Raw genomic sequence first — 25,726 nt, forward strand, 5'->3', positions numbered from 1 at the left:
GTTGATAATGTGTTTGGTCAGTTCTTTTGACTTAGGCCAAATACAAAAAGTAAATACAACCAGCTTCCATGAGAAATATATTATTGAGATTACTTACTGTCTTTAGTATATTTGTATGTTGTTTATTTGGTTAATGTTGTTTCATTTTAAGTGCAGTATAATAAAGTACATTCCAGGTGCATACAACACCAACAGAAATGGGTTTGCTGGTGATGCACTGAAAAAACATAATTTTTAAGTTCATGTTATTGTTATTTTTCCTCAATATGCAACAGGCAAAGTCCCTCTATTGGAGTCAATGGCAAACTTGAAATTAAAGACCTTTAAATTCAGTTTCAGAACATACATTTTTTAATTGGTAAAAAAAAGTTTAGCACTAACAGTACAAAAATATCTAATCTAATATGAAATGTGAATTAACCATTTTCATAATGTGTAGCTTATATGTGTGTTTTGAATGTATATGCGTCTTTGTGTCAAACGTGTTCACAGCTCAGACAAAAACTTATGTGATGACTGAATTAATAGTTAACCTTAGTTTTTAACCTCCTTCTCTGTCTGGTGGGGGAAACAGGTGTGGGCAGTGACTCCTCCTTTGTCCTGTCATCTTTAGCAGCAGAGTTCTGTCCAGATTCAGTTTTTATTTTAAGGGAGGAAGTTGGGTCCGGGGAGCGTGGAGATCTAGCTTTAGGCCTCTTTGTAGGAGAGTTCTTGTGGGCCGATGGACAGCTGTGCTGGTTCAGACACACTGAACAGAGCGGGTTGACGGGTAGACAAAGCTGCTGTCCAAAACCCACCAGCAGCCAGTTGATCTCACTCCAAAGCTCCCTGCAAAAGAGTATGAGAGGTAACTTTAAACTTTTTAAACCACTCAGGGGAAGGGCAATCAACTCCTGAAGGAAAGTTTTTATTGGCTGTAAAACCATCAAACAGAAATGAAAGAAATCAAAAAACTCTGTAGAAATGAGGAGAACTTCAGATCTCATTGCATGTAGTCAATAGCTGCTGGGGATGGCAAATTAAAGAAATAGATGCTCGATTTTTCATACAATAATTTCAATAAATTACATTTGTATCAGCGCTACAGCAAAATAATAACGCTGAAATTGCTTTTAGGTGAAGAAAATGTTTCAAATTTACACATACTACCGTAAACTATAGTGTTTTGAACAACCAGAAGCTACTTCTCATGTTTTAATTGGATAATAACATAGCTGTCAGGGACAGACATGGTTACAGTACAGCTGAAAATTATTTTGCAGGTGATGGGTTCACCCTTCCTCACCATTAAATACTAAATTACCAAGTTTTAAGTTTTCCTAATATTAATTGTAAGAGTTACTTAGTATCAGTGAACACATCACGTGATGAAGAGCTCTTGTCACTTACCAAAGTCAGTGATTTACTGTATGTTTCTAGGTCAATCTTGGTGATTCTGATATTTATAGATTTGTTGGCCCCTGCTAATCAGGATGTGCAGGTCATCAGCAGTGAATTAGTCATGCTGTTACCTGGGTAACCACTCCTCCAGGGCCTTGCGTGTTTCCTCCGGGTTTTTGGTTGGCTTCCTGAGCCAGCCCAGCCTATTGGAGATGCGATGCACGTGTGTGTCCACACCTAAACGAAAGATCAACACCATCAAACAGCAAGCTCACACACATTTGTAATTTTGAAAAATTGTAAACGTAATGTGGACTCACTATGTTGCACAAACTCAGTCTGTTCACACAATTGCAAATATGCAGTAGTTTTACTTTTTCTATTTAATCTGGTATTTTACTATGCTGCAACTTCATCAACTGTAAATTCCTTGGAGACACAACAACACCATTGGCCTCAGTGCAACAAGCTACTGATTTTAGTAATGTATCAAATAGAGCTGGAAACAGAGAACTAATCATATAACATTATATATAATCATAGGTGATCAAAATAGAAAATCAATTTTATAGCTATATTGATTGAAGATTAATCATCACTTATTGAGCAAAAACAACAAACATTACCTCGTTCCAGTTTAATCAGTTGTGAGGATTTTCTACTTTTCTTTGTTTAATGTTACATAAAAACTGTTTTTGTTGGATTTTGGCATGTTGGTCTACAAAACGAGCAATATGAAGACATTGCCTTGGGCTTCAGGAAATTGTTTATTAAATTGAAAATTGTTATCATTTTCTGACACTTTATAGACAAAGCAATTGATCTTATCATCTGTTGCAGCCTTAAGTGCTTATCTACTGTAGGTGGTGTATGGAAGAGTTCACAAGCAAAAGACAATAAAAAGTCTTCTGATTTCTTTTTCTTTTTTTTTAAATTTCTTAAAGAAACTTGCACAAACAAAGCAAATATTACTTTGCTTCATTAATATGAAAATAATAAATTCATCACATAATATGGTAATAATGCTGTGGTAAAATAGTGTGCAGGGACGCAGGTGCTCTGACATGTTTCCTTACCAGAAGTCTCTACAGATATCTATAATATCAAGCTGGAAGGGATGGGGCTGGATCCCTGCTTCACATCCTGGATTGTGGATTACCTGACAAGACGACCACAGTACGTCAGGCTGGGTAACTATGTCTCAGGGACAGTGATGAGCAGCACTGGGGCTCCACAGGGAACTGTTCTGGCTCCGTTCCTGTTCACCCTGTATACGGCCAACTTTAAATACAACTCTGAGTCCTGCCACATCCAGAAATACTCGGATGACACAGCTATTGTGGTGCGTATCAGGAACGGGCAGGAAGAGGAGTACAGGGATCTGGCGATGGCTTTCAGTGAATGGAGCGACAAGAACTGCCTCCTTCTGAACACCTCCAAGACCAAGGAGATGGTCATGGACTTTCGGAGGTCTAGGCCCACCCTTCAGCCAATGTACATTCAAGGGAAGGACATTGAGGTGGTGCACACTTATAAATACCTAGGTGTGCACCTGGACAGTAAACTGGACTGGTCCTTGAACACAGATTCCATCTACCTGAAGGGGCAGAGCCGGCTCTTTTACCTCAGGAGGCTCAGGTCCTTTGACGTCTGCAGTGAAATGCTGCACATGTTTTATTAGTCAGTGGTGGCCAGTGTACTTCTTTATGCTGCAGTCTGACATGAACACAAAGAGACTGGACAAGCTGGTCAAAAAGGCTGGGTCTGTGCTTGGCAGGAGTCTGGACTCACTCAGGACTGTTGTGGAGAGACGTATGCAATGTAAGATGGAGGCCATCTTGGAAAATACCAACCATCCTCTCCACAACATTCTGGCAGGACAGAGAAGCAGCTGCAGCTGCAGCAAACGTCTCATCTCACTGCGCTGCAGAACAGAGAGGTTCAGGAGATCCTTTGTTCCCACTGCCATCAGGCTGTAGAACACCTCAGCCACAGGAAGTGGACTCATCTAATTATTACTGTTTATTTATTGTCAACTGTTATTATTATTATCAACAATGAGCTAATGGATGCATGACTTTCCCCTAGGAGACATCTATCTATCTATCTATCTATCTATCTATCTATAAGCAACAGCTATTGCCTGTAGTTAAGTTTCCAACTATGTGAATTCATGCTGCTCAGCTAGACATCATGTATTTATTTTATTCCATTTGATTTCTAAGTGGCTGTGCTTGCAGTGGTAAGTGTTTTCAGCAGTATGTCCCCTACCTATTCCGGACACCTGGTCCCAGGCGATGTCCATAGCCAGGTGAGCCATCTTGGGGCCAACTCCTGGCAGGCGGACCAGCTCTTCCACGCTCTTTGGGATGTCCCCTCCAAACTCTTTCTGCAGCATGGCTGACGTCAGCTTCAGATACTTCACTTTAGTCTGGAGGAAAGTGGGTGGGACAAACCAGGAGAGATTCATTCAAGTGCAAAACATGGTCAAAAGAATAAGTGACAGAGGGTGTGAAGGTGAAAGTGTGGCCGCAAACTGTTTTCATCAAAGTTTAGTGATGTAACACATAAAAGGACAGAGAGTTACCCTCCAGAAGCCGACAGGGTAGACGAGTTTTCCCAGTGTTTCATCATCAGTGTTGAGAATATTTTCCACAGTGCAGCCGTGTGCTCGCAGCTTCTGCATAGCTGCTGCTGTCACCTGGTCCTTGGTCTGACTGGATAGCATGAGTGACACCAACACCTGGAACCGTCTCACCTGTGCCGCCAGCAAAAAGCAACAAAGGGATTTATTTGAACTATTGACTTATTTTACACTTAAAAAGAAAATGATCTAAACCACACCTACATGTGCAGGAGCTCCTGTGTCATAGCATTTCTCTGCTCCCATGTTATCTACGGGTGCGTCTCGGCTGCGCCTCATCTCACGAATGAATTCTAATTGTTTCTTCCAGTCAGGAGGTTCCCAGTGTCCTGTCTTCACAGGTGCAACGCCTTCATCCTTGTCATATTCCACCTTCAGCTGTCTCCTCCTGCGCCTGTGTGAAGACAGCGGGAGAGTGTCTGCTTTTGTTTTTGGCTGCACAGGAGCATGTTGGAGGAGTTCATGGCACCCACCTGGATGAGCACAGAGAAGAGAGAATGAAAAACACTTGACCCAGGGTGGGAATACAAAACATCTGCATTTAAAAGAAATTCAAAACCAATTAATGACCAAACAAAAAGCTTCCTACAATTTTTTTTACTCTGGATGGGATTTGCTCCCATTCAGCAGGGCTTTGAGCATGTCAGTCAAATTCTTTCACACCAAACTGGGAAAAATAATTTCTTTATGTACCTAGCTTCAGTCACAGGGGGCACTGACACCTTGAATCGTGATATGATCTTCCCCAAACCCTTACCACAAACCTGGAAACATACTATTATCTTCAACAGTGGTCCCCAACACTTTTAGCTGGATACCCCTTCAATCAAAGCAATGACTGTTGTGAACCCCAGGCACTGCTTGCATTAATGTCTAGTGGCCAAAGAGTGACATTTTTGATCATAACAAAAAGAAAACAATGGGAAGAGGATACTGAAGAAAAAACATAATGTAATGCTGCAGATTTTTTCTGCTTTTCTTTTGTTTTTATTTATGTCATGTCCCTTAGCATGTGTCTTGGGACCCTGAATATTACTGTATGATGTCACATTATCAAACTAAGCGGCCAAGCCCATGAAAATCAGACCCAGACCAAAAATAACTGCATCTGTCCATATGTTTTTGGCCAAATAGTGTGTATTGTTTACTTCGGGACTATTCTTACATGTCCTCTGAAAGGTTACGTTGGTAGGTGAGATAAGATGTTCTGCAGCCCTGAGGGGCATGATCTGCTCTGTGGCAGAGGTGGTGTCAGTTGTTTTTAAGATGCAGCAGCGCCAAGTGTACAGTCAACAAATCAAAACAATCGTAGCAACTTTTCACAATCTTTGAATTTTGATATTTAGAAACTAATTTAATGTGTGTGATGGTTCATTCGTTCCTAAATATTGTTATTGATGTCTGAGGGAAGCTGTGTGCAACATTACCCGTCGATAAAGGGGCAGAGGAGGGTGTTTGCTCAGAGATCCTCGCCTCCTCCACCTCTACCTTCACCGCCACAGAGGGAACTGGATCCACATTCCTCCGTCTGTTGAGTTTGGACCCCAGAGAGGCCGCGGGTCTGCAGCCAGGAATCCGAGTGACAACAGATCTGCTCTGCATGAAGTAAGGAGAAGTCATTTTGAAACATGGGACTACATAACAGATCCTCGTGCTGCAGCTTACGTGAGGCATGTAGATGAAGCTGAAGTTGGTTTCATATTTGTAGTTTTCTGGTCACGAGGGAAGCAGAAAAGTTCACCACCCTGTGTAAACAAATAAATAACGCAATATTATTAATTGATGAATAAAAACATAAATATATTTTTTTAGATAATTAGAAAATATTCTAAACTCAACCAATTTAAATTATGCTGCAATCATGACATTATAGACAATTAGCAGTTCCAAATTACTATATCCTAAGATTGATATTTTTTTTATAAATATTTAAAACCTGAATCATAACTATCTGATACCAAGATATGTATTTAAAATATTGTACTTTTGACTCCACCACATTGCAGGTATAAATACAAGTACTCTACAAGTACTCTTTACTTGGAAGCAGTGCTATTTTAGATAAAGATGAGGCTCCACCAGAGACCACAGCCTTATCTGAAGTCCACCTTTGAAATTTTAGAAATAAAGAAAGATTAATTTAGTTTTACATGTTTGCTATATATACAAGATGTTCTACAGTCAGTCTGTAAGCTGCTTCACAGACATTAGGTTCTGTAAATGTGGACCAATACAACAATGAGTTGACATAAAAAAATGTACTTTCGAATACTTCTGTATTTTTTAAAATCAAGTACTCCAGTACTTTAAGAGTTAAGATCTGACTGAACAACTTTCACTAGTATTGCAGTAATATTTGACCAGGAGGACAAGTAATAAAGTTGTGTACTTTGTCCACCTCTGCTAAGGAGAGTCAAAGATGTATTCATAAGTTGTGTCAACACCAGGGAGGTACTTAAAATGTACAGAAAATGACTTACTACTTCTTTTTCTCTTTCTTAACATCCAAATTTCTCCTTCAGTGATTTTGTTTATAATTACATGATAGTATAAACCAGTAACCAGTAACACAATGAAAGCTTAATTCTTTAAACCATAAAACCGCAGTAGCTTGAACTTGTTATCCAAAGTCTCCACTCAGAGGCAGCATGACGAAGGTGCAGCTACTCACCCCAAAGAGAAACCAACTTCAGCATCGTCAGCTGGTTTAGCTAGCTGCTAGCCAACTTTACCGTTGGGTAACGTTTCTGTTTCAGTAATATATACACATGTATTAATTGCCATTATTCGACTGTCAAACGGTTTTAGTGGGCTGTTGGGGGAAATAACGGCAGCTCACCTTTGTGAAGTTATTTTGCTTTTAATTTGTCATAACACAGAAAACCAAATTAACAAACGGGCTTTGTCGTAGTTTATGGGTTTAGCTCGATTACAACTACATTTCCCATCAGCGAGCGCGACAAACGTGTTTTTGTAGGAAATGCCCCTGTCACAGCATTACTGTGTCATCCGGTTGAGGAGTGGAGGACTGAGCTTGGACGAGAACAAGCTTTGAGCTGCATACACACAGTCGTGTGAATGCACAGACAGACGGAGGCGGCTCAGTTGGCTGCATATGGACGAAGCTGTGACTGAATGAAACTGAAAGCGACTCAACTTTTATAAGGTGAGAAGAGAGAAGGAGGCTAGGAGGGGGAGGTGTTGTTTTTGAAGCTACCAGACCTTGAATGCCACAGAAGAAGGCAATGTAAAGCGACGCTAACGGTTCAGTAGCGCCATTGTACATCTCTCCTGTTTTTGCCTTGTTTATGCTGTGTAGTGTTCACAGATATAACTTGCTCTGGTCGGAGGCTACCTTGCACCGCTGTGGTTGTTGTTGTTGAACTGAAACAGAACAGTCGTTGTCTGTCTGCTCACCTCCCCTCCCCTCTGTCTCTGTCTCTGTCTCTGTCAAGTCCACATGACAGCAAATTCTTCAAACCTGCCTCCCCCCGGGTTTACACATTAACAGGCTGGGACTCCAAACTTCACTGCTGGATAGTTGTAGGTGGAAGTCTTAAAGGGACTGTTCACCAAAATGACATACAATCATTTTTATGTAACTGCGGCATCCTGATGCAGCAATGCACTGTGAACAATGATATACACTTCTATATTGATACAAATTTCATAACTGCTATAAAGGGATATCCCAGGACAGAGAATCCCCACAGAGGTACAGAGCCTCCTATGTTCCACCACTACACTAGTTTGGGGTTTATTTGACCAGGTTCAAAAATATCTGTGGACATACACTAATTGCCATTCATGGAAAGTGGGCAAAAGGGTTGCCACAAGTGTTGTAGATTGCCACCTCGTCTGTATCAAAGACCACCTCTGCAAACTTAATAAAAGATAAATACACTTTTGTCTGACTAAACTGATGTGTGAATATCTGGGTGGCAGACCACTTCACTGTTGCCTGGTGAATATTCAGATTTCTTCTTAAGAAATCTGGGAAACTTCACACTGTCAAAAACTTAGAAATAGACAAAAGGTAAATGATGCAAAAAATGCCAATATTCATCATAAATGTGTCACTTATTTAATCATGCATAAAATGAGAATTTAATGATTATTCAAAATCTTAAATTTAAGTTTTACAGGGCATAACAAAAGACAAATGAGAGATGTGAGTATATAATAACAGCAGATGGCACAAATGCCAACATATAAATAAAATATCAATGGAAATATACAAACCACAGGATGTACAGTATATGTACTGTATGTATATTAACACGAAAATAATCCCTCTCCAGTCACTGCCAGCGAGTAATATATGCTGATATATGCCTGCCACACCAAGATGAAATGATAACTTTAACATCTGTCTAGAAATCTCACACTGTCCAAATGTCAAACAATTACAGAAAGACCTCAAAGAAGAGGACAAATAGTGAACGCGTATTACATTTATATATTTTTTCACCCATGAAATATCTCCCAAAAATGAAGGACAAAAAAGTAGAAATTAGAGATATACTCAAGTATGCCAATCTGAGTGGGTCTGATATAGTAATTAGGTTGTGCTGCTCTTTGATAAACCTGTCATTCGGGTGTGCAGAGATATTTTTCATTGTTTTGCTGCCAACCCAAAACAAAGGTGAACAGAATTTTGTTTGTAGTGAAACAGTACATGTTTTGGTTACCCTGGATAATCTACACAGCTCATTGTGAACAGTTTAGAACTTTTTACTACTAAATATTTACAATGAAAACTTGTTATTTGGGTGAACTGACCCTTTAAGTCTCAAGTCTATGTGCTTAATCACATGGATGCTTACTGTTGATGCTAGATTTGCATTGTCAACATGTTACTAGTATAACTCTAAGCTATAGCTAATGTTGTACTGTCATGTACAATGACATCATTCTATACATCTCTTTAATAGCTCATTGCGAAGTGATTTAGCAATTGCAGTGGGTTTTGGCTGACAACACTTATGTCCTATTGCTACCATCCATCCAGTTGCTGGCTGGCAAGCCACATCAAGTCCACTTAGAGAACATCCAATGTATTTTCTGGACTTAAGGTTTTAGGTTTTGCAAAGTAATTCTTGAAGCTAACTGTGATGGTTGTTGCAAAATTTCTATACGTGTGTTATTGTTTCTTTAGTCAGCCATCAGTCCCAGACTGTGCAGTCTATCACCACTCCCGGCCGGGCCATGAATAAACAACCAAGTAAGGAGAGTCTGAAGGACAAGGTGAAGGGGATCTTTGGGCTGGGACCTCCGCGCCCACCGAGCAAACAGAGTGACACCAAACCGTCCGAATTTATCATTACGACTGACATCATCAAGGTGTGCAGAAGAGACTGCACATACACACACACACTCAAGCTCACCTCATGCCTCTGAATATTTACCCATCATTTTTTGTGTGGCCTTACTCTTCACCTCTGTATCTTTCAGGAGCTCCACCCAGACTGCGGTCTGAGTAACCGCGTTCGCATGATGAACCACGTCTGTGATCTTGCCAAAACAAAAAAATTTGAGGAGGTAAGTCTGCACCATGTCTCATGGTGTGAAACAACAGTACATGCAGTCACCTGTATTAGTAAAACTGTGTGTGCGCATGTACATATGTTGTTTTTTTTCAGCATGCAGTGGAGGCAGTATGGAAAGCTGTGGAGGACATGCTGACTCCAGAGCAGCCACCTGAGGCCAGACATGCTGTCCTGCAGCTGCTGAGGGCCATTATACAGGGACAGGTACAGTATATAGACACAATTTACACACACACACAGGCAATGGAAATACAGTTCTTGTAATTTCTTAAAAGCATATTCACTGTTTATTTGAAGGGAGAGCGACTCGGACCTCTGAGAGCCTACTTTTTCAAGGTGATTAGAGACTACCAACCCTGCAACGAAGACCTCTCCGATAGGCTGGAAGTCTTCAAGGCCTTAACGGAAAATGGAAAAGACATCACATACTTGGAGGAGGACATAGGTAAAATCAAAAATCTAGTTTTCAGTGATGTGTCAAACACAAAACAAATACAGACTTTAAACCTACTTTCCAACGCTTCATACTGTATGTACAGTACGTCTTTGTCAAGTCTCTGCTGATTAGTTTCAACTTGTGATCAATGTTCCCTTTTTATAGATGGTCTCTGTGTTGACTACACCTAATTTTGCAGTTTGTTTCTTTCCAAAACATCTGCAATTTGGGCACAGATATGATGAATTTTTATGAAGATTTGATCCCTCTGTGGTAGCTGAAAATCCTGCTAACTGATATTCAAGCTGATACAAGCCACCTTTGTTATTATGTTTGTAATTATAACCTCTAAAGGCATGAATGGTCTTTTACATTTATTTATTGGTATGTTCTCTCTGTTTTCTCCTCTCCCCCAGCACGCTTTGTCCTCCTGTGGATGGACATAGGTCTTACCTCTGACTTTCTCCATGTTCTCGTAAATCTGGTGAAGTTCAACAGCTGCTACCTGGACCAAAATGTCTCCATCATGGTCCAGTAAGTCAGACAGACAAAGAGATAGACATAGTTTTGTTTCTCTTTAATTTGGGAAATGTTTATAACTTGCTTTTTCTTGCTTGTTCTGTTGTGCCTTCTGCAGGAAAATCTGTCTCCTGTGCAATAGAACAACATCCTCAACAGATATTGAGGCGAGTATTTGTTTTTCCTTTGCTTTATTTGTCATTACACTCGAGCAACTGTAACTGCCATGCAACATGTTTTCAAGTGTCAGCTGAGGAACAATCAACACATTCTTTGTTCAGTCATCTCGTTAGCATTCAACAGTACATGCTGCCCTGTTCAAAAGTCATAGCTGTTGTCTACTGGTAATAGACACCTAATTTGGTCATTGCAGCCCTCGTGTCATTCAGTGGTTCTGTTAGAGGCTCACAGATCCAAGAAATAATATGAGAACGTTCCAAATTTTCATTAAACACGGATCAAATCGCTGATCCACGGCTGAATGTAAAGAAGGGCCATTCTTTTCCATACTCAGGGCAAACTAAAACATATGATCTTGTGGTAATTGATGCAGAGCTTGAGTGGGGATTACTTATCAGCATGTATATAGTGTTTGCTAAATGTGTATTTATAGGCACCATGTTGCCTTAGCAGACTGTCCTTTTAAGAAACCAGTGTTTCTCTGATTCTCAAATGTTAGGAGAGAGTTAGTTGTGGGCCTTCATTTATGAATGTGCATTAACATGCTTTTAACTGCCAAGCTTAGAGAACACTTTACCAATGGGAACTGTGCAGAAATATTGAAGTTACACTGTGTTTTATAATTGGCAACAGCATTACAGACTCATATAGTTCTTCCTACATGTATGCTAAAGTGGAGAACCTATACATTAAAGCATGGAGGAGGAAAACAGGAACTTGCATTTTACATCCACATAAAAATAATAAACAAGACGACATAAAAAGTTTTTAAAGTGAATATGTGATGCTTAATGTTTAACAATCAACTGACAGTCTGGTGTAAGAGGTTTGTAATTTCCTCTTGTTACGACCTTGAAAAATGCAACAAATTAAGATTATCTAAACATCATCAATACCCATTAACTACATAATTAACACTTTAGTGACACCTACTTGTGTGTGTGTGGTCTGTGTGTCCAGGTAGCACTACAAGTCCTGGATGCAGTGGTGTGTTACAACTGCCTGCCCTCAGACTCTCTCACTGTCTTCATCATCACACTCTGTCGTACAGTCAATGTCAAGGAGTTTTGTGAATCCTGCTGGAAGGTGGGAGAAGAACATATATATATATATATATATATATATATACACACACACACACACACACATACACATTTTACATACGCATGTTTGCCTTTTGTGTGAAGTCTCTGCTTTGATGGAGCATAATTCATATTTGCATCTTCTGATCTTTTTCCCCCCTGTTGTTACTCTCTCTCGTGGTGCTGTCTGCCTCTGCAGTTAATGAGGAAGGTGTTGGGGACTCACCTTGGCCACAGTGCTATTTACACCATGTGCCGCATCATGGAGGAGAGGTATTGTCCCAGGTTTCAGCACATTTCTGACCATGTGGTGCATTAATAAACATATACTATTGTGGAGGGGCTGTTGGTCCCTGTTTGTGTGTCTCTCTAACTACTTGCACTCTTCACCAGGGTGTACATGGAGGATGCACCATTGCTGAGAGGAGCTGTATTTTTTGTTGGAATGGCATTGTGGGGTGCACACAGACTCCCCGCCCTCAAAAACACACCCACATTGGTTCTGCCATCTTTCTACAAGGTAACACACACACACACACACCAAAATGTCTCCATCATGGTCCAGTTAGCCAGTTAGTCAGACAGACAAAGCGAGGGACACAGTTTTCTTTCTCTCTAATATAGATATCTTGGTCTAAAAGGTTTCTTAGTACTTACATGAAAACAGAAGTAATGCACAATTGGCAGACAAAGCCACAAATAACATTTTTGTTTTTATATACAACCCCCTGCATTGTCTGGGGCTGCATTAATGATTAGTTTCATTGTCATATAATCTGATTATTATTTTTCTTGATTAAACATTTGGTTGACAAAATATCCCAAAGCAGATGTCCGTCACACCTTTCTAAAGCCAGAGGTGACATATTAAAACTTGTAGTTTTGTCCAAACCAAAAGATATTGAATTTACTACCACAGAAAAAAATTTCAAAACAATACATTTCAAGCCAGAGGGTTTTGGCATCTCGAGCAACTTAATGATTTAGTGATTAATTGTTTACCTCTCATATTGTCACTGAAAAGTAGGCTGGATGCACCTTTGTTTTATTACAGTAAGTAATACTATATGTATTTTCCGTCTAGCAGTATCGAGTGGAACAGTTGTTGCCCCATCTCCAGCTCTGTATTTAGAAAAGCTGAGACTTACAACTGATGAGTAAAGATGCATGACAAATGACTAAATAGAGGGTCGTTTGAAAAAGCAAGACTATACTTGATGCTGTGAATGTAAACAATTAGTTACGGTGACTATTGGTGTCTGACCTCTGCCCCTCAGGCTATGTCGTGTGCCAATGAGGTGGTGTCCTATGAAATCGTCCTCTCCATCACAAGACTGATCAAGAAGTACGGCAAGGAGCTGCAGGTGGTCACCTGGGACATCCTGCTGGGTATCATAGAGCGATTGTTGCAGCAGATCCAGGTACACACAGATACAAATTGCACATGCACACACACATAGAGTAAAATAGCAATTCTTTTTTGATCTTGTGGCCTTTCTCATTTGTCTTTACAGACAATAGGCAGTGCGGAGTTGAAGGCCATCGTCTATGAGCTGTTGACCACAGTAGAGGAGCTGTATGAGCAGAACGGTTACCACGGTTCCACAGAGAAGTTCTTCAGTCTGGTGGAGAAATGTGCAGACAAGAGACCTGTTAGTTCTTCTGAGTATCTGTCTCTCTCTGTGCCATCCTGTATTGACATTTAGTCCTTGTATATTCTGCTGCTTCTGTTTTAATCTTGCTCTTCTATGTGTGACAGGATGCATCAGTGCTGACCCTCATCTCATACAGGGCCCAGTCTATCCAGCCAGCCAAGGACAGCTGGATTCAGAGCCTTCACCGCCTCATGGAGAAATTCTTCAGGTAAGATGCACACACACACACACAGTGGTGATGATATCTAATAACTCAGTGGGCAGGTTTTGGTATTTTCTTTGCGCTCCACTTTGTTAGTCATAACCTTGATCTCTGTCTCCTCCCATCCTCGCTGTGTTGGAATCTTTCCTGTCCATCTCTGGTATCCCACTGTCTCTCTGAAAGGAACGAGACTCGCAGTGTAATAAGGATCAAAGTGCTTCACATTCTTTCCTTCGTTCTCAGTACCAACCGACAGCTGTACGAGGTCTGTACACTCACACACATTCACACACACATTTGCATCCTTACTTTCAAGTGGTCTGTTAGCCAGTCTGTATGCACATTCTACGGTTGAGATACAGGCCTATTAAATTTCCTGTTTTATCAGTCATGTAATAGCTACAGACGTGTTTATTAAACTACTGACCACTGAAGTGATCATACACATAATTGTTTTTGTATGTCTTTCTTGTCTGTCTGGAAAATTCCTGTTGTGCACTGTGTACAATGTTTGTTTTGATGCATTTTTCTCAGGTGAATAGATCACTAAAACTCCTCACAATGAAATTCTTTCTGTGGTTTTCTTCGTTTCTTTGATTTGTTCCAGGATGAGTTAATTGAAATGGTGGTGATCCCCCAGCTCAGTGGGATAGCTGAAGACCGGGACCTGGCCGTCAGAAAGCAGGCCACCCAGCTACTTGTTGACCTCGCTGAGGGCTGCAACACACACCACTTCACCAGTCTGCTGGATATCATTGAGCGGGTACACAATCTCACTTCTACCCTCCAGTTTTCTACATTTTAGCCAAGATGAGATGATTGCAGTGTTTGTTTTCTTTATAGGTGGCCAGTCGCTCTCTGGTTTGTTCAGGGCCCCTGGAGCTTTCTGAGAGAGACCCCACAGCAGAGTCTCCTATGGAGGACGTCAGGACTGCTATACTGGGCTTGCTGGAAATCTTGCAGGTGGAGTACATACTAGGGCTAGAATCACCTAAGTTACATTAAAGAGCAATGTAACATGAGCTGAAAATCTAAAGCCTGGTTTTGTTATTCTTTAAGGTTGATGATGAGGGGATGTTATTTCAGAATAATTTAATTTAATTTGTAAGAAGGATCTAAGGTTTAAACACTCACTATTTTTATTCTCTTATAAACTATATCTTTAACTATTGATGATTGTCAACTTCTCTTCTTGAATTTTAACTTTTAACTTGAGATTATCTAGTTATGGAAAAAAAAAGCAATTACAATTTTTTTTAGTGAGTCTGACGTAAGTCAGTTGAATCTGGTATTAACCTTCCTGTTTTTCCCTCCTGGCAGAGCAAGCTTTACAGCCTACCAGCCACCCATGCTAGTCGTGTTTATGAGTTGCTTATCAGCCACCTGCAGCTTCACTACAAGAACAAGTACTGTTCATCTATTGCTTCCAGTATTAGACTACAGGTAGGGGTAATTGATTTTTCTGTGCATATGTGTGTATCTCTTATTGCATTTGTAATGTATACGGTCTGCCTTATTTCCTGTTGACTTTCTGTCTCTCTCAGGTGTTTGACTTCTTCCTGATGATGCGTGCAGACTCTCTTCACCGTCTCGGAGTCCCTAACAAAGACGGAGCCATGAGGTTCAGCCCTTACTGCTACTGTGACGCAGGGTGAGGACACACACATAGCGCTCTTGTCACATCTCTTACCTGCAGCTGCTTTGCTCATTATAGTTCAGTCAACTAAATGATAAGAAAATTATTGATGTGTGTTTCATGGTTGCAGGGAGCCAGAAAAGCGAGTCAGTGAAAAGAAGCCAACAGGTTCAACATCTCCTCCTGCTGGTAGCCCAGCTCCCCCCGCTGCTCCTCCCCCTTCAACGGCCTCAATACGCTCAGCTTACCTGCCCTACGCACCTGCCTTCAGTGTCCTCCTGCAGTGCCTCAAGATGGTACACACACACAAAAACACACACACACACACACACACACACTGATTTCCTGCTGTCCTTAAAGATATCAGACAGTTGTTGATTTTCCGATTTTCTCTGGCAGGAAACAGATTGGAAGGTGCTAAAGCTCGTTCTCGACAAGCTGCCGTGGACGCTGCAGTACAAAGTGCTGCTGCTGACATCGCCGTGCAGCTTGGACCAGCTCTGTTCTACACTCTGCTGCATGGTACCACAAACAAAAACATATATACAAATCTATGATTAAAAGTCTGTACTGTGCATATAATTAAATGCCACTATATGTTGCTCATTTCTTTGTCTCTTTGCTTGTAGGTGACAGATCGGCTGATCTCAGAGCGGTTGAAGAAGACCCCAGAGGGATTTTCCCGCACTGATGTCCAGCTGGCGGTGGTTCCTGTCCTCACAGCGATCACCTCCTACCACAATTACCTGGAGCAGTCGAGACAGGTACAAGGCATAGTGTGTAGAAAGTAAGAAAAATTGGATGTTCTAAAGCTTGAGTGTTTGGTTTACTGACCATCAAGTTTGCAGCAAGAAGATCTACATTTGGCCAACATCATCCCATTGTGGCTGGTTTCTGTATACCACGCATAACCTTATTTCTCAGATTTACTAGCCACCCTACAGACATACATGGAGACAGACACACAGAATCAGCAAAGATAAACTAAATCTAAAACTAAATCAACATTAGTTATTTTCCTTTCCCTTCTGCAGAGAGAGCTGGTTCAGTGCCTTGAGACTGGCCTCATTTACCGCTGTGCCAAGCAGTGTGTTGTGGCCCTTACAATGTGCACGGTGGAGATGCCTGACATCATGATCAAGCTCCTACCCGCTCTTATCGTCAAGCTCACCCACATCTCTGCCACTGTTGCCATGGCATCACCTATGCTTGAATTCCTGTCCAGTGAGTCCCAAAAGCTTTTCTCAAAATGTATTCAGTTTATTGTTTCTTTGATATTGTTGAATGTTCAAGGTCAGTTAGTCACATTGGATTTTTTTTTCACAGATAAAGGCCAAAATAAGAGAGTGTTTGATTGATCTGCTCTTTCTTCATTTCTATTTCGTAGCTCTGGTGCGCCTGCCCCATCTGTATGCCAACTTTGTAGCTGAGCAGTATGTCAGTGTGTTTGCCATCTCTCTACCCTACACTAATCCCTCCAAGTGAGTGCTCACACACACACAAAGACATGGTTATTGTCAGATGCACAGACACACTCTGACCTTTTTGTTTCTTCCATTCCCATCAGGTTCAACCAGTACATCGTGTCCCTGGCCCACCATGTAATTGCTATGTGGTTTATACGCTGCAGACTCCCCTTCCGCAAAGACTTTGTTCAGTACATCACAAAGGTTTGTGCTGGTTTGCCTTTCTACCTTTTACTGACTGTTTTAGGACTTGTCATTTTTATTCTGAAATATAACATTACCACTGTAACTCAAGAATACAAACTGTGACATTACAGTTCAACAGTGACTTTCAGTGACTTTTTGGGCTTATCCACAGTGCATGTACAATGCTAACATACCCTCATTTCCCCTACTTCTCCATCAGGCCCAGGATCTTTTAAGGTCTTTATGACCTAGTCTATGTGATGTAAAATTTTAAATTACCTGAGCCTTATGCTTAAATGTTTTAACTTTATTTGAGATTTGCTGCAGACCCTGTATTCACTCTAACTACAGCATTCCTCAGTTTGGTGTTTTTGTGCCTTTATATTCACGTTTGTCTCTTTCTCCAGGGTTTGCGTTCCAACGCCCTGCTGCCATTCGATGATGGTCATGAGCAGAGTCCATTTCGCGCCCGAAGCACCAGCCTCAACGAAAGACCCAAGAGGTAAAGCATCCATTCATACACAGCTGCAAATGCTGACGTACAACCCAGCAGCACCACACACTGCCCATGTGGCCATTGTTGTGTAAGAGGCTTGGGGTTGCCAAGGTAGCAGGGGACTCAGCATGACTGGTAATGTGGCGTGATGGTTGCAATGACTCCTCTCAGGTTGCCATGGTGATCATTAGTTCATTTTATTTATTGTTTATGCTTTTTCACGTCTTTCACGTCTCTTTCTGCCACGATTTATGTTTATTTTTAAACCCACTTCTCCTCATATTAATGGCACACAGGGTGGACAAAATAACATGAACACCTGCATATTATTATGTCATCTAAGCTAACAGCTTTTTTGTAGAGGATTGTATTACATTGTCCAGGTGTTTGTGTTACTGTGCCCACCACTTTTAGTTTATAATGGTGCACATAGAGTGATAGCATGGGGAAAGAAGAGTTTGCTTTTCTTTCTCCACTGTCACATCTTTCCATCTGTTATTTATGAGCACAAAAAATACAGGCCTTACATGTACACAAAGAGAAATAGAGACGGTCTTTCACACAGAGGTTTAAGGAAGCTTTTCTCAGCAAGGCGTTACGCTCATCTGTACATGCTGTGAATGTCTGTCGGTTGTCCGATTTTTAATTGCGTGAACATCGTATGGTAAAAAGCATCCAAAGTTACTAATTAAAACACAGTATAGATGATCACAGAGAGGAGGGGTAACTGAACAGAGGTTTAACCAGCTATTAACTGGGCTGTGTCGGCATCTCCTAGGTAAGCCAGTATTTCCATAGCATTTCACAGTGAATATTCTGAAGACCCAAAATAACTATTAAAAGTAACCAATACTGTATGAGACCAAGCTGCCGCTTCCTAAAAAATAATTCAATCCTGCCCCATATGATTTCTTATTTTTTTGATTTTTGAGATTCATTGTAGCTTTTTATTAAATCTCCCTCTCCCCCCCTGTTGCTCAATTAAATATGTTTGAGGAAATAGTGCAGCCTCTGTACACACGTCTTCTTTTAAGTCCCTCACTTCATGATTTATTTTAAAAAAACCTCATAACGCTCTTGCTGCCGTTGCAATCAAACACACTCCCTGTTACAGCAGTGCCTCTGCTAACATCGGTTTCTACTGATCTTCTGTATGAACCCACTTTCAGTGTTCCATATTGTGTTATCATTCACCCAGTCATCTGTCCTTGTGCTGCTCATTGCCCACTGTTGGGTTGGAGCTCTGCATGTCAGAGTCCACATGGGTTATTTCATGTAGGTCAAAAGGTTTGGTCATATGTCATAGGCATAACACTACGGGATATGATGTCAAGATTTAATTTAGAGGTCTCCAAAAGTACACTATAAGAAGAACAATATTTAGAGATGTATCTAATCTGTAGTATTAAGTCCAGACTTGCTGTGCTCCAACCCTCAGGTTTAACCCAGCATTTCATTTTCAGTTGGATTTATGTTTTTTCTTGTTTTTTAACTTCCATTATGTCAGGCCTGTGCTGAGTCCATCCCTACTATTTTACTTCTCCTGTACTAGTTCTTGGCTTCACTATGTACCTGCTGTGTGAAATAATGTTATTTTGTTGCTCTCCTGAATACTTTCTGTGCGTATTTTTTTTTTCTGAATAGCAGAAGCTGTTTTACCCTCTGCTGTAGCTTGTCTGTTTTCCTTTTTAGTTGATGTTTAGCCTTTTTTTCTTACTCCGCTCTCCTGTAATCTGATTCATAGTGTTCACTGCTGTTAATTTTCACCTTGTTTTGTTTTTCTTTCAATTCTTCATTTGACCCCTCCCCTGCCTCCTGCGATTGGGTGCTGCGTTGTGGTTGTGGTTTTGGGGGGTGGTCGTGTCATCCTGGATCCATCCTACATTGCTCCTGACCCCTCTCCTCCTCCTGTGACCTCTGCCCTTTGACCTTTGTGGCCCTGTCCTCTGCACCCTGCGCCCACCCCCCACTCCTCCCCTTCCCTCTCCCCTCCCCTCTGCGTGGTGTACGCCCCGTGGTGACCTGCTCATGTTGCTCTGATGCTCGTGACGATTCCTGCTGTCTCCTGATATACCTCCTCACACCACACTCTCCCCCTACACTACCAAACTACTTCCACCGTCACGATGACCCACCCCCTTACTGCCCACTGCCACTGTATTGCCAACCCGGGCCCGTTCCCCTCACCCTTCGCCATGGGTACTCATCACCGCCCAGTCTGCGGGCGGCAAAAGTGGCGAAGGCAGCAGCGGCGGTAGCCAATAGCAGCAGCTCTCCTGTTAAAGAGCTGAGGGACCTGTCAGCCATGGACGCTTTCCGCTCCCGCAGCATCAGTGTCTCCGAACATGCGGTCCGCAGGTTAGAGAAGAGCCTTCTGGGTAACCAAACAAAAAACAAAAACAACCCAAACACTTGTTGCCTCCTCCATGGGATGGTTGATGGGGTGTAGGTTCATTGTCATGCGGGTACGTTGGGTGGGCGTTGGGTGGCTTGTTGCCAGGGATACCTGGAGTGGGTGGTGCATGCTGGAGGAAGGTTTGTGTGTCAACCTTTTTGGTTTGTTTTGGGCTGCGATCATACACTTGCTATTTTTAGATTTTGTTTTCTGATTTGCTTTTGCATGCAGTGTTTGCAGAAGACTTCTGAAAACATCTTGATCCATGTTTTTCTTTTTGATTTGCTCTAACACACTGATTTTATTTTTATTTTTATTTGTCTGTGGTTTGACTTTGATTTTGTTTTTGTTTGTTCGTGTGTTTTGCTGACAAGTTTTGATTGGCCTAACAAGAAATTAATGGCAGGCGGGGCCGGTGCAAAGCATATGTATCCAAAGTGATGGTGTCTTGATTGACAACAACTGCAACCAACAACTCTGCCTCCCTCTTCCTGGTGGGAGGGCACTACTGTTTCCTCTGCCAGTGACAGGGACCACAGCAGCACAACAGCTTTGTTTGCTAGCCTGACATATTTTTGTTTTTGTTTTGCTCCACTCACAAACATACACTGTGCTGCTATGACCATGGCAATCTCCTAGTGTGGGATTTTAGGACTAGCTGGGCTGGTGTGAACTTTGATACAGTTTGATTACAGACTCAAACCATTCATATCACCACACACACATATACACACTCCTTGCCTCACTTATGTTCATACCTTTATGCTTATCTTTGCTTGGCTGACCTGCTTGAGTGACTGACAGATGTATGATCTATCACTGCAGTTGGCAGATGTGGCTCTGTTGCCACACTCGTAAATATGTCATACCACCTCATGCCCAACAGATGGCAGTAAAAGCCCTGCACTGGAAAGTTTGAAATCACTTTGTATTGCATTTAATTTCATAGTGAAGCCTGGAACTTAATGAGGCTGAACAACTGCAGTGTAGATCTGTTTAACCTGCTTCAGCTGCCAAATCTGCTTCTTTCTCAACCAGTGTGTTCTCTGTCTCTGTCTCTTGAATGGTAACACCTGAGTGACGCGTTAGATTGAAGCTTGCCTCGTGGTGGAGACTGGTTTCACCTCAGACAACATGACTGTGTTTTAAGCTGTGTTTTAGACGTTAAAGTGACACATACACATAGGATTTAAAATGATTCAGCTTTTGCCACCCATTCAAAGGTATTGACCGTTGTAGCTACACTAAAAAAGCAGAGCCTTAAATTTTTATAAATGCCATAAAATTCATCTTTAGTTAGAAATGAAGTACAATGGATAGCGATGTGGTAAGTAATATTAGGAAGCAGTGAAGACACTGCACTCTGTTTCAGTTGTGAGCATTTCATGGTCATGTTGTCTGGAGTACGTGTCCACTAGACATTGAAGTGAAAGATGAATAATTGTCAATAGAAGAATGGTAAGTATAAATATGTGTGGAAGAGTTGTTTATTCACATACTGGGACTTGGTCTGAGTGAAAGAGATTTTTCCCCCTGATGGAAGTATTAAAGATTTATGCGCAAACCTCTCAGACTTAAGATTGTGTGCCTAAATTTCCATTTTAAAACATTTTACTTTGCATTTGTACAGATACCTGAATTGGGTTTTATACCAAGGATATAATCTTGTAGATACGTGAAACCTTGACAAGTCATCTTGTCAGCTGAGATGCATCCCTGTCAAGATAGGCTCCTCTGAACCATTGTAGTGTCTTTGAAGCTGAAACAGTAAAATGAAGCTAAAGCAGTTACCACGATAGATCCACCAAGGACAAATGCTCCTTTTGTATTGCTCTCTTTTTTTTATTCTTCCCATAATTGTTTTCTCCCCAATTTGTTTTAATATTCATCCTTTATTTCACTTTTATTTATGTTCCTGTCAGGATGATTCATGAAAACAGTGCCTTCAATACTCCCCATTGGGATAAACAGATATCTCAGTTGGGCACAGTCATCCTCAGAGTGTTGTTGTGAATCGCTCATTTTGAGTGTGTTTCTTTTGAGCAACCAGGCAGCGTTGCTTTCAGTTCAAATCTAGGAATCTCTACATCCCGACTGAAGGTGTCAACATCTGTAAATGTGCTTTTAACCTGACTTGGCTATAGAACAAGCACTAATGGTTGTTGTGGATAGAAAGAGACGCTGCTCACTCTTCAGTGAATACTAATTGAGAGATTTTGTTTAAGCTGAGATGTTTTTGTGCATCCCTGTGGCTTAGTGAGCATAAAACATGCTACACCGCAGATCCCTTCAGCCTCCTTCACAGAGCTGACTGACATTATAGGAGATAACCAATGTGATATCACAGCCACTTATGCCATGTCCCAGTGTGTGTCTGTGTTTGTGTGCTAGAGAAAATGTGATTATCTTATGGTGCGTTTTCTTATATACACACACATGTGGATGTATGTGTGCATATAAATGTTTGTTTTGCATGTGATATAAACAGAGATGTGCAGAGGTGTGTTTGTGTGATTTAAAATTTTTTTTTTAATGATATTGTGCATTTCTTATACTTCACCTGTATATCAGTACTTGCATGTTTCTGTTTGCACTGATTACATGTTAAAAAAATAGCAGGAGCCTGTGTGCTCTCCTCTCGCTCCTCTGCCCATCTCGCTGTTGTTTAACCTTCTCCCTGTTTCCTGCTGTAGGATGCACACCTCGACCACCACCTGCAGCCTTGGCTCCGCTGATGAAAATGCGGTGACTCAGGCAGACGAGGGGTTGAAGACTGTTCACCTGGAGCTCACTGAGACCTGTCTGGACATGATGGCACGATATGTGTTTTCCAACTTCTCTGCACTGCCCAAGAGGTTGGCAAGAAATTTCTTCTCTGTATGTGTGTGTGTGGGTGGCACTTAACAGTGGTAAAGTTTTGGAAAAAGAATGGAGAGAGGCTATAGCAGTTATGAATTTGGCCTGTGACTGCCCTCTTAGGTCTCCCATCGCAGAATTCCTGTTGGCAGGGGGTCGCAGTATGACCTGGCTTGTTGGCAACAAGCTGGTGACCATAACAACCAGCGGAGGGGTCAGAACACAAGCACTGTTAGGCCTGGACATGGCTGAACGTCTGGGAGGAGGAGGGGAAATGACCAGGTGAAGCACATTCACACATACACACACTGAACAGGATGAATCCTCTGAATTATTATAATTTTTTTGTTAAATCATTGTTTCCATCTCCTGGTCCTGCAGATCAGATCCATCACTACACACCCGAATAACCAAAGAGGCTCCGGCCAAACTGGAGTCACAGTCAAGCCAGCAACACAACAGAGCCACACGCATACGGGTCCGCTCTATGTCAGGTAATAAATATTAAGGTGCTTGACAGGTAAACACTTCAGTACGTTCCATGATAGAGCAACCTCTCCCTCATTGTTAGAATACAACTGATTATATTGAAGAGAATTTTCTAATGTTAGCGGGACAATACTAAAATACCACTCTTTTTTATAATAATTGTGGCCAAGATCTACCATCATTTGTTTAGTGCTATTTTCCAAAAATGCATTTTGAGACGCTTTTATAGAGCAGGTAAAATGAGTTGTGATCTTTCCTGCTGTCTTGAATTGAGAAATAATCAAGTAGCTTTTATCCTCCTCAGATTTGCAGCCACACTTTTATCTCTGCCTGCCTGTGTTATCACATCCCTTTTAAACGGCAACCCACTCTTCCCCCTGTCTACTCTTGATACATGTTATGTAAATGAAGATCAGTGACATTATTTATCATTACTCTTTATCGGGTTGTAGTACATTTAAAGGAAAATGGGATGCAAAATTAGACTTCATTGCTGTGATCCTTCACGCATTAACATGCGTCTGTACTCGGTGTGCTTTTGAATTCGTGTTGGCGGATCTGCCAGATACGAAATGTCATCACAAGATGTAGCTGCCTGTATATTATTCAAGTGTATATTTTCATGATAACATTCATGGGTTTGTCAGTCTACTTAAATATGTTTTCCTTCCGTTTTTTTCTGCCCAGTGCATTGCGTGTTATTATGTTGTGTCTGATGTCTTATTATAGCTGACCTTTGTGATTTTTTTTCCCCCATTGAATCTTAATATCTTATCAGATAAGCTTTCTGTTTCAAACTGTCCTGAACATAATGTGAGTAATGCAATGAGAAGAGTTAATAAATAATCATGATGACCTTCCTCTGACTTTATATTCCAGGTGGCCACGCTTTACGTGCCGGTCCTGCTCAGAGTCTCAGTCCTCTCGTGTCCCCTTCTGAGGGCGAGTTAGCCGCTCCTCTGTCGCCCTCCTCTGGTCCCACCCTGGACAGCCTGGGTCCTCCCTCCTCCACATCTGCCACCCCGTCTGCTCCCCCACCTCTCAAAGACAACCCCAGTCTGGCTGAGTTTGTTCCCATACTCACACAGGGCTGGGCAGAGATCTTCATCCGGAGGCCGTCTGGTATGGAGAACACACTTAGCCACAAGTGAATGAGTGCCAAGTCTGTGAGGCTTGGGATTTGGTAGCTGTGTGGTTGATGATGATGACTTAATTTCATTATTATCTTTTTTAAATTATAATTAACACCAGATCACAACAGTGGTTTAGCACATTTTGGTCATTTAACTACTTATTAGTTATACAAAACAGTACATCAGGCCATTCTCTAAAGCAGACCAGATGCCTCTCAATAGATTCTCTCAGGCACGACTTTTAAGTTTCAGGAGAAAAGGAAAATCTATTTGCGGAGACTTGAATCCTGCAGATGATTACTACTCCATCACAGTGAACATGTTGTCTGCCTTATTTTTTGTTATTGTCACTGTTGTGTGGTAATATAGGAACAAACTTGTTAAGCTTTGTTGGGTCTGAGATTGTAGCAATATTTTTCTTTTTTTAAAACCAAGTAACACCCTGTTTCACAATAGATGGGCTGTTTTTTAGCAGAGGAGTCACAGAAAATGGATCTCTGGTGAGGGGGTCCCTCAAGGGTCCCTGCTTGCAGCTCTGGTACCACATAAAAATACAAGAAAAAAACTTTTAGGCAACTTGGTGTTTACTGTAGTAGATTGTCTATCTCAAGCATGTTTATTGTTTTTTGATTTTTATACTGTACTAATGACTTGAACTACTGTGAGTGGGGGCCTGGAGGAAATTCATCTAAAACCCTACAACGTGCTTTGTTAAATGGTCAATTCTAATTTAAAGCAAATGTGTTTTCATTGTCGTTAATGTAATGAAACAGGAAAAAAATCCCTGTTAAGGTCCTTTTACAGTAGATTAGTGACTGTCTCTGTCTGTTGTCACAGGTAACACGAGCTGGCTGATGTGTCTGGAGAACCCACCCAGTCCCTTCTCCTCTGAGCTCGGCAACATGCCACTGCAGGAGCTTTCTAGTGTCCTGATGGCGATGGAGGGAGTGAAGGAGCCTCCTACCCAGACAGCCAGTGCTCCTGCCAGCACTGCTGCTCCTGCACCGTCGTCCGTCTCCGAGCCCCTGACCCAAACACACAGCAGCGTCGGAGGCAAGGCAAACCTGATCCAGCGCTCCAACACTGGTGAGGAACAGTCTGAGGAGTCTGGGCAGAAAAAGCTTCAAAGATCAGAAAGTTTGTGGTTTGTTTTTATCCTGTTGGTGGTTGGAATTGATCTGTGCAGGTGAGTTATGTGTCCCAAAATTTAAGGATCATAAAAATGTCATTGTGACATCCGTAAAATAAATACAACGTCACATTCAGAATAGTTAACTACAGAACAGAGAATCATAATGTACTAGGAAATTGAATGCTACGCATGAGCGCATCCCTCCTGTCCGCCTGACTGCTTGTCCTAGGTCCCCTTTAATTGACTGAGCTAAGTGCCAAATTGCCTGTACATACTTTATTTGAACCAGA

The 25,726-nt window shown here is 41.5% G+C and overlaps 2 protein-coding genes across 2 annotated transcripts; one reads left to right on the forward strand and one right to left on the reverse strand.

Moving 5' to 3' along the window:
- Positions 1 to 333: 333 nt before the first annotated feature.
- nthl1 (nth-like DNA glycosylase 1) lies at positions 334 to 6,866 on the reverse strand. The gene is made up of 7 exons (XM_023422058.2): positions 6,696 to 6,866; positions 5,452 to 5,769; positions 4,229 to 4,497; positions 3,968 to 4,138; positions 3,652 to 3,811; positions 1,512 to 1,617; positions 334 to 828 (listed from the first exon to the last, which is right to left on the reverse strand). The coding sequence occupies exons 2-7, from the start codon at positions 5,696 to 5,698 to the stop codon at positions 522 to 524; spliced, it is 1,260 nt and encodes a 419-aa protein (XP_023277826.1). The 5' UTR covers positions 5,699 to 5,769; positions 6,696 to 6,866; the 3' UTR covers positions 334 to 521.
- tsc2 (TSC complex subunit 2) lies at positions 5,517 to 25,720 on the forward strand. Its single transcript, XM_023422053.2, has 32 exons — positions 5,517 to 5,629; positions 7,002 to 7,190; positions 9,183 to 9,367; positions 9,479 to 9,565; positions 9,667 to 9,777; positions 9,871 to 10,018; positions 10,426 to 10,543; positions 10,647 to 10,695; positions 11,669 to 11,794; positions 11,990 to 12,063; positions 12,184 to 12,310; positions 13,068 to 13,211; positions 13,305 to 13,442; positions 13,550 to 13,653; positions 13,831 to 13,912; positions 14,255 to 14,410; positions 14,491 to 14,610; positions 14,968 to 15,090; positions 15,192 to 15,298; positions 15,414 to 15,579; positions 15,683 to 15,805; positions 15,913 to 16,047; positions 16,318 to 16,507; positions 16,671 to 16,764; positions 16,851 to 16,953; positions 17,343 to 17,437; positions 19,649 to 19,789; positions 22,520 to 22,681; positions 22,806 to 22,964; positions 23,064 to 23,176; positions 24,051 to 24,293; positions 25,142 to 25,720. Exons 3-32 carry the CDS (start codon positions 9,233 to 9,235, stop codon positions 25,492 to 25,494), a joined length of 4,026 nt encoding a protein of 1,341 aa, XP_023277821.1. The 5' UTR covers positions 5,517 to 5,629; positions 7,002 to 7,190; positions 9,183 to 9,232; the 3' UTR covers positions 25,495 to 25,720.
- Positions 25,721 to 25,726: the final 6 nt, after the last annotated feature.

The sequence above is a fragment of the Seriola lalandi genome, unplaced genomic scaffold (genome assembly GCF_002814215.2).
Source record: "Seriola lalandi dorsalis isolate HSWRI2012SDOR001 ecotype SW California unplaced genomic scaffold, Sedor1 jcf7180002054678, whole genome shotgun sequence".
NCBI classification, from domain to species: domain Eukaryota; kingdom Metazoa; phylum Chordata; class Actinopteri; order Carangiformes; family Carangidae; genus Seriola; species Seriola lalandi.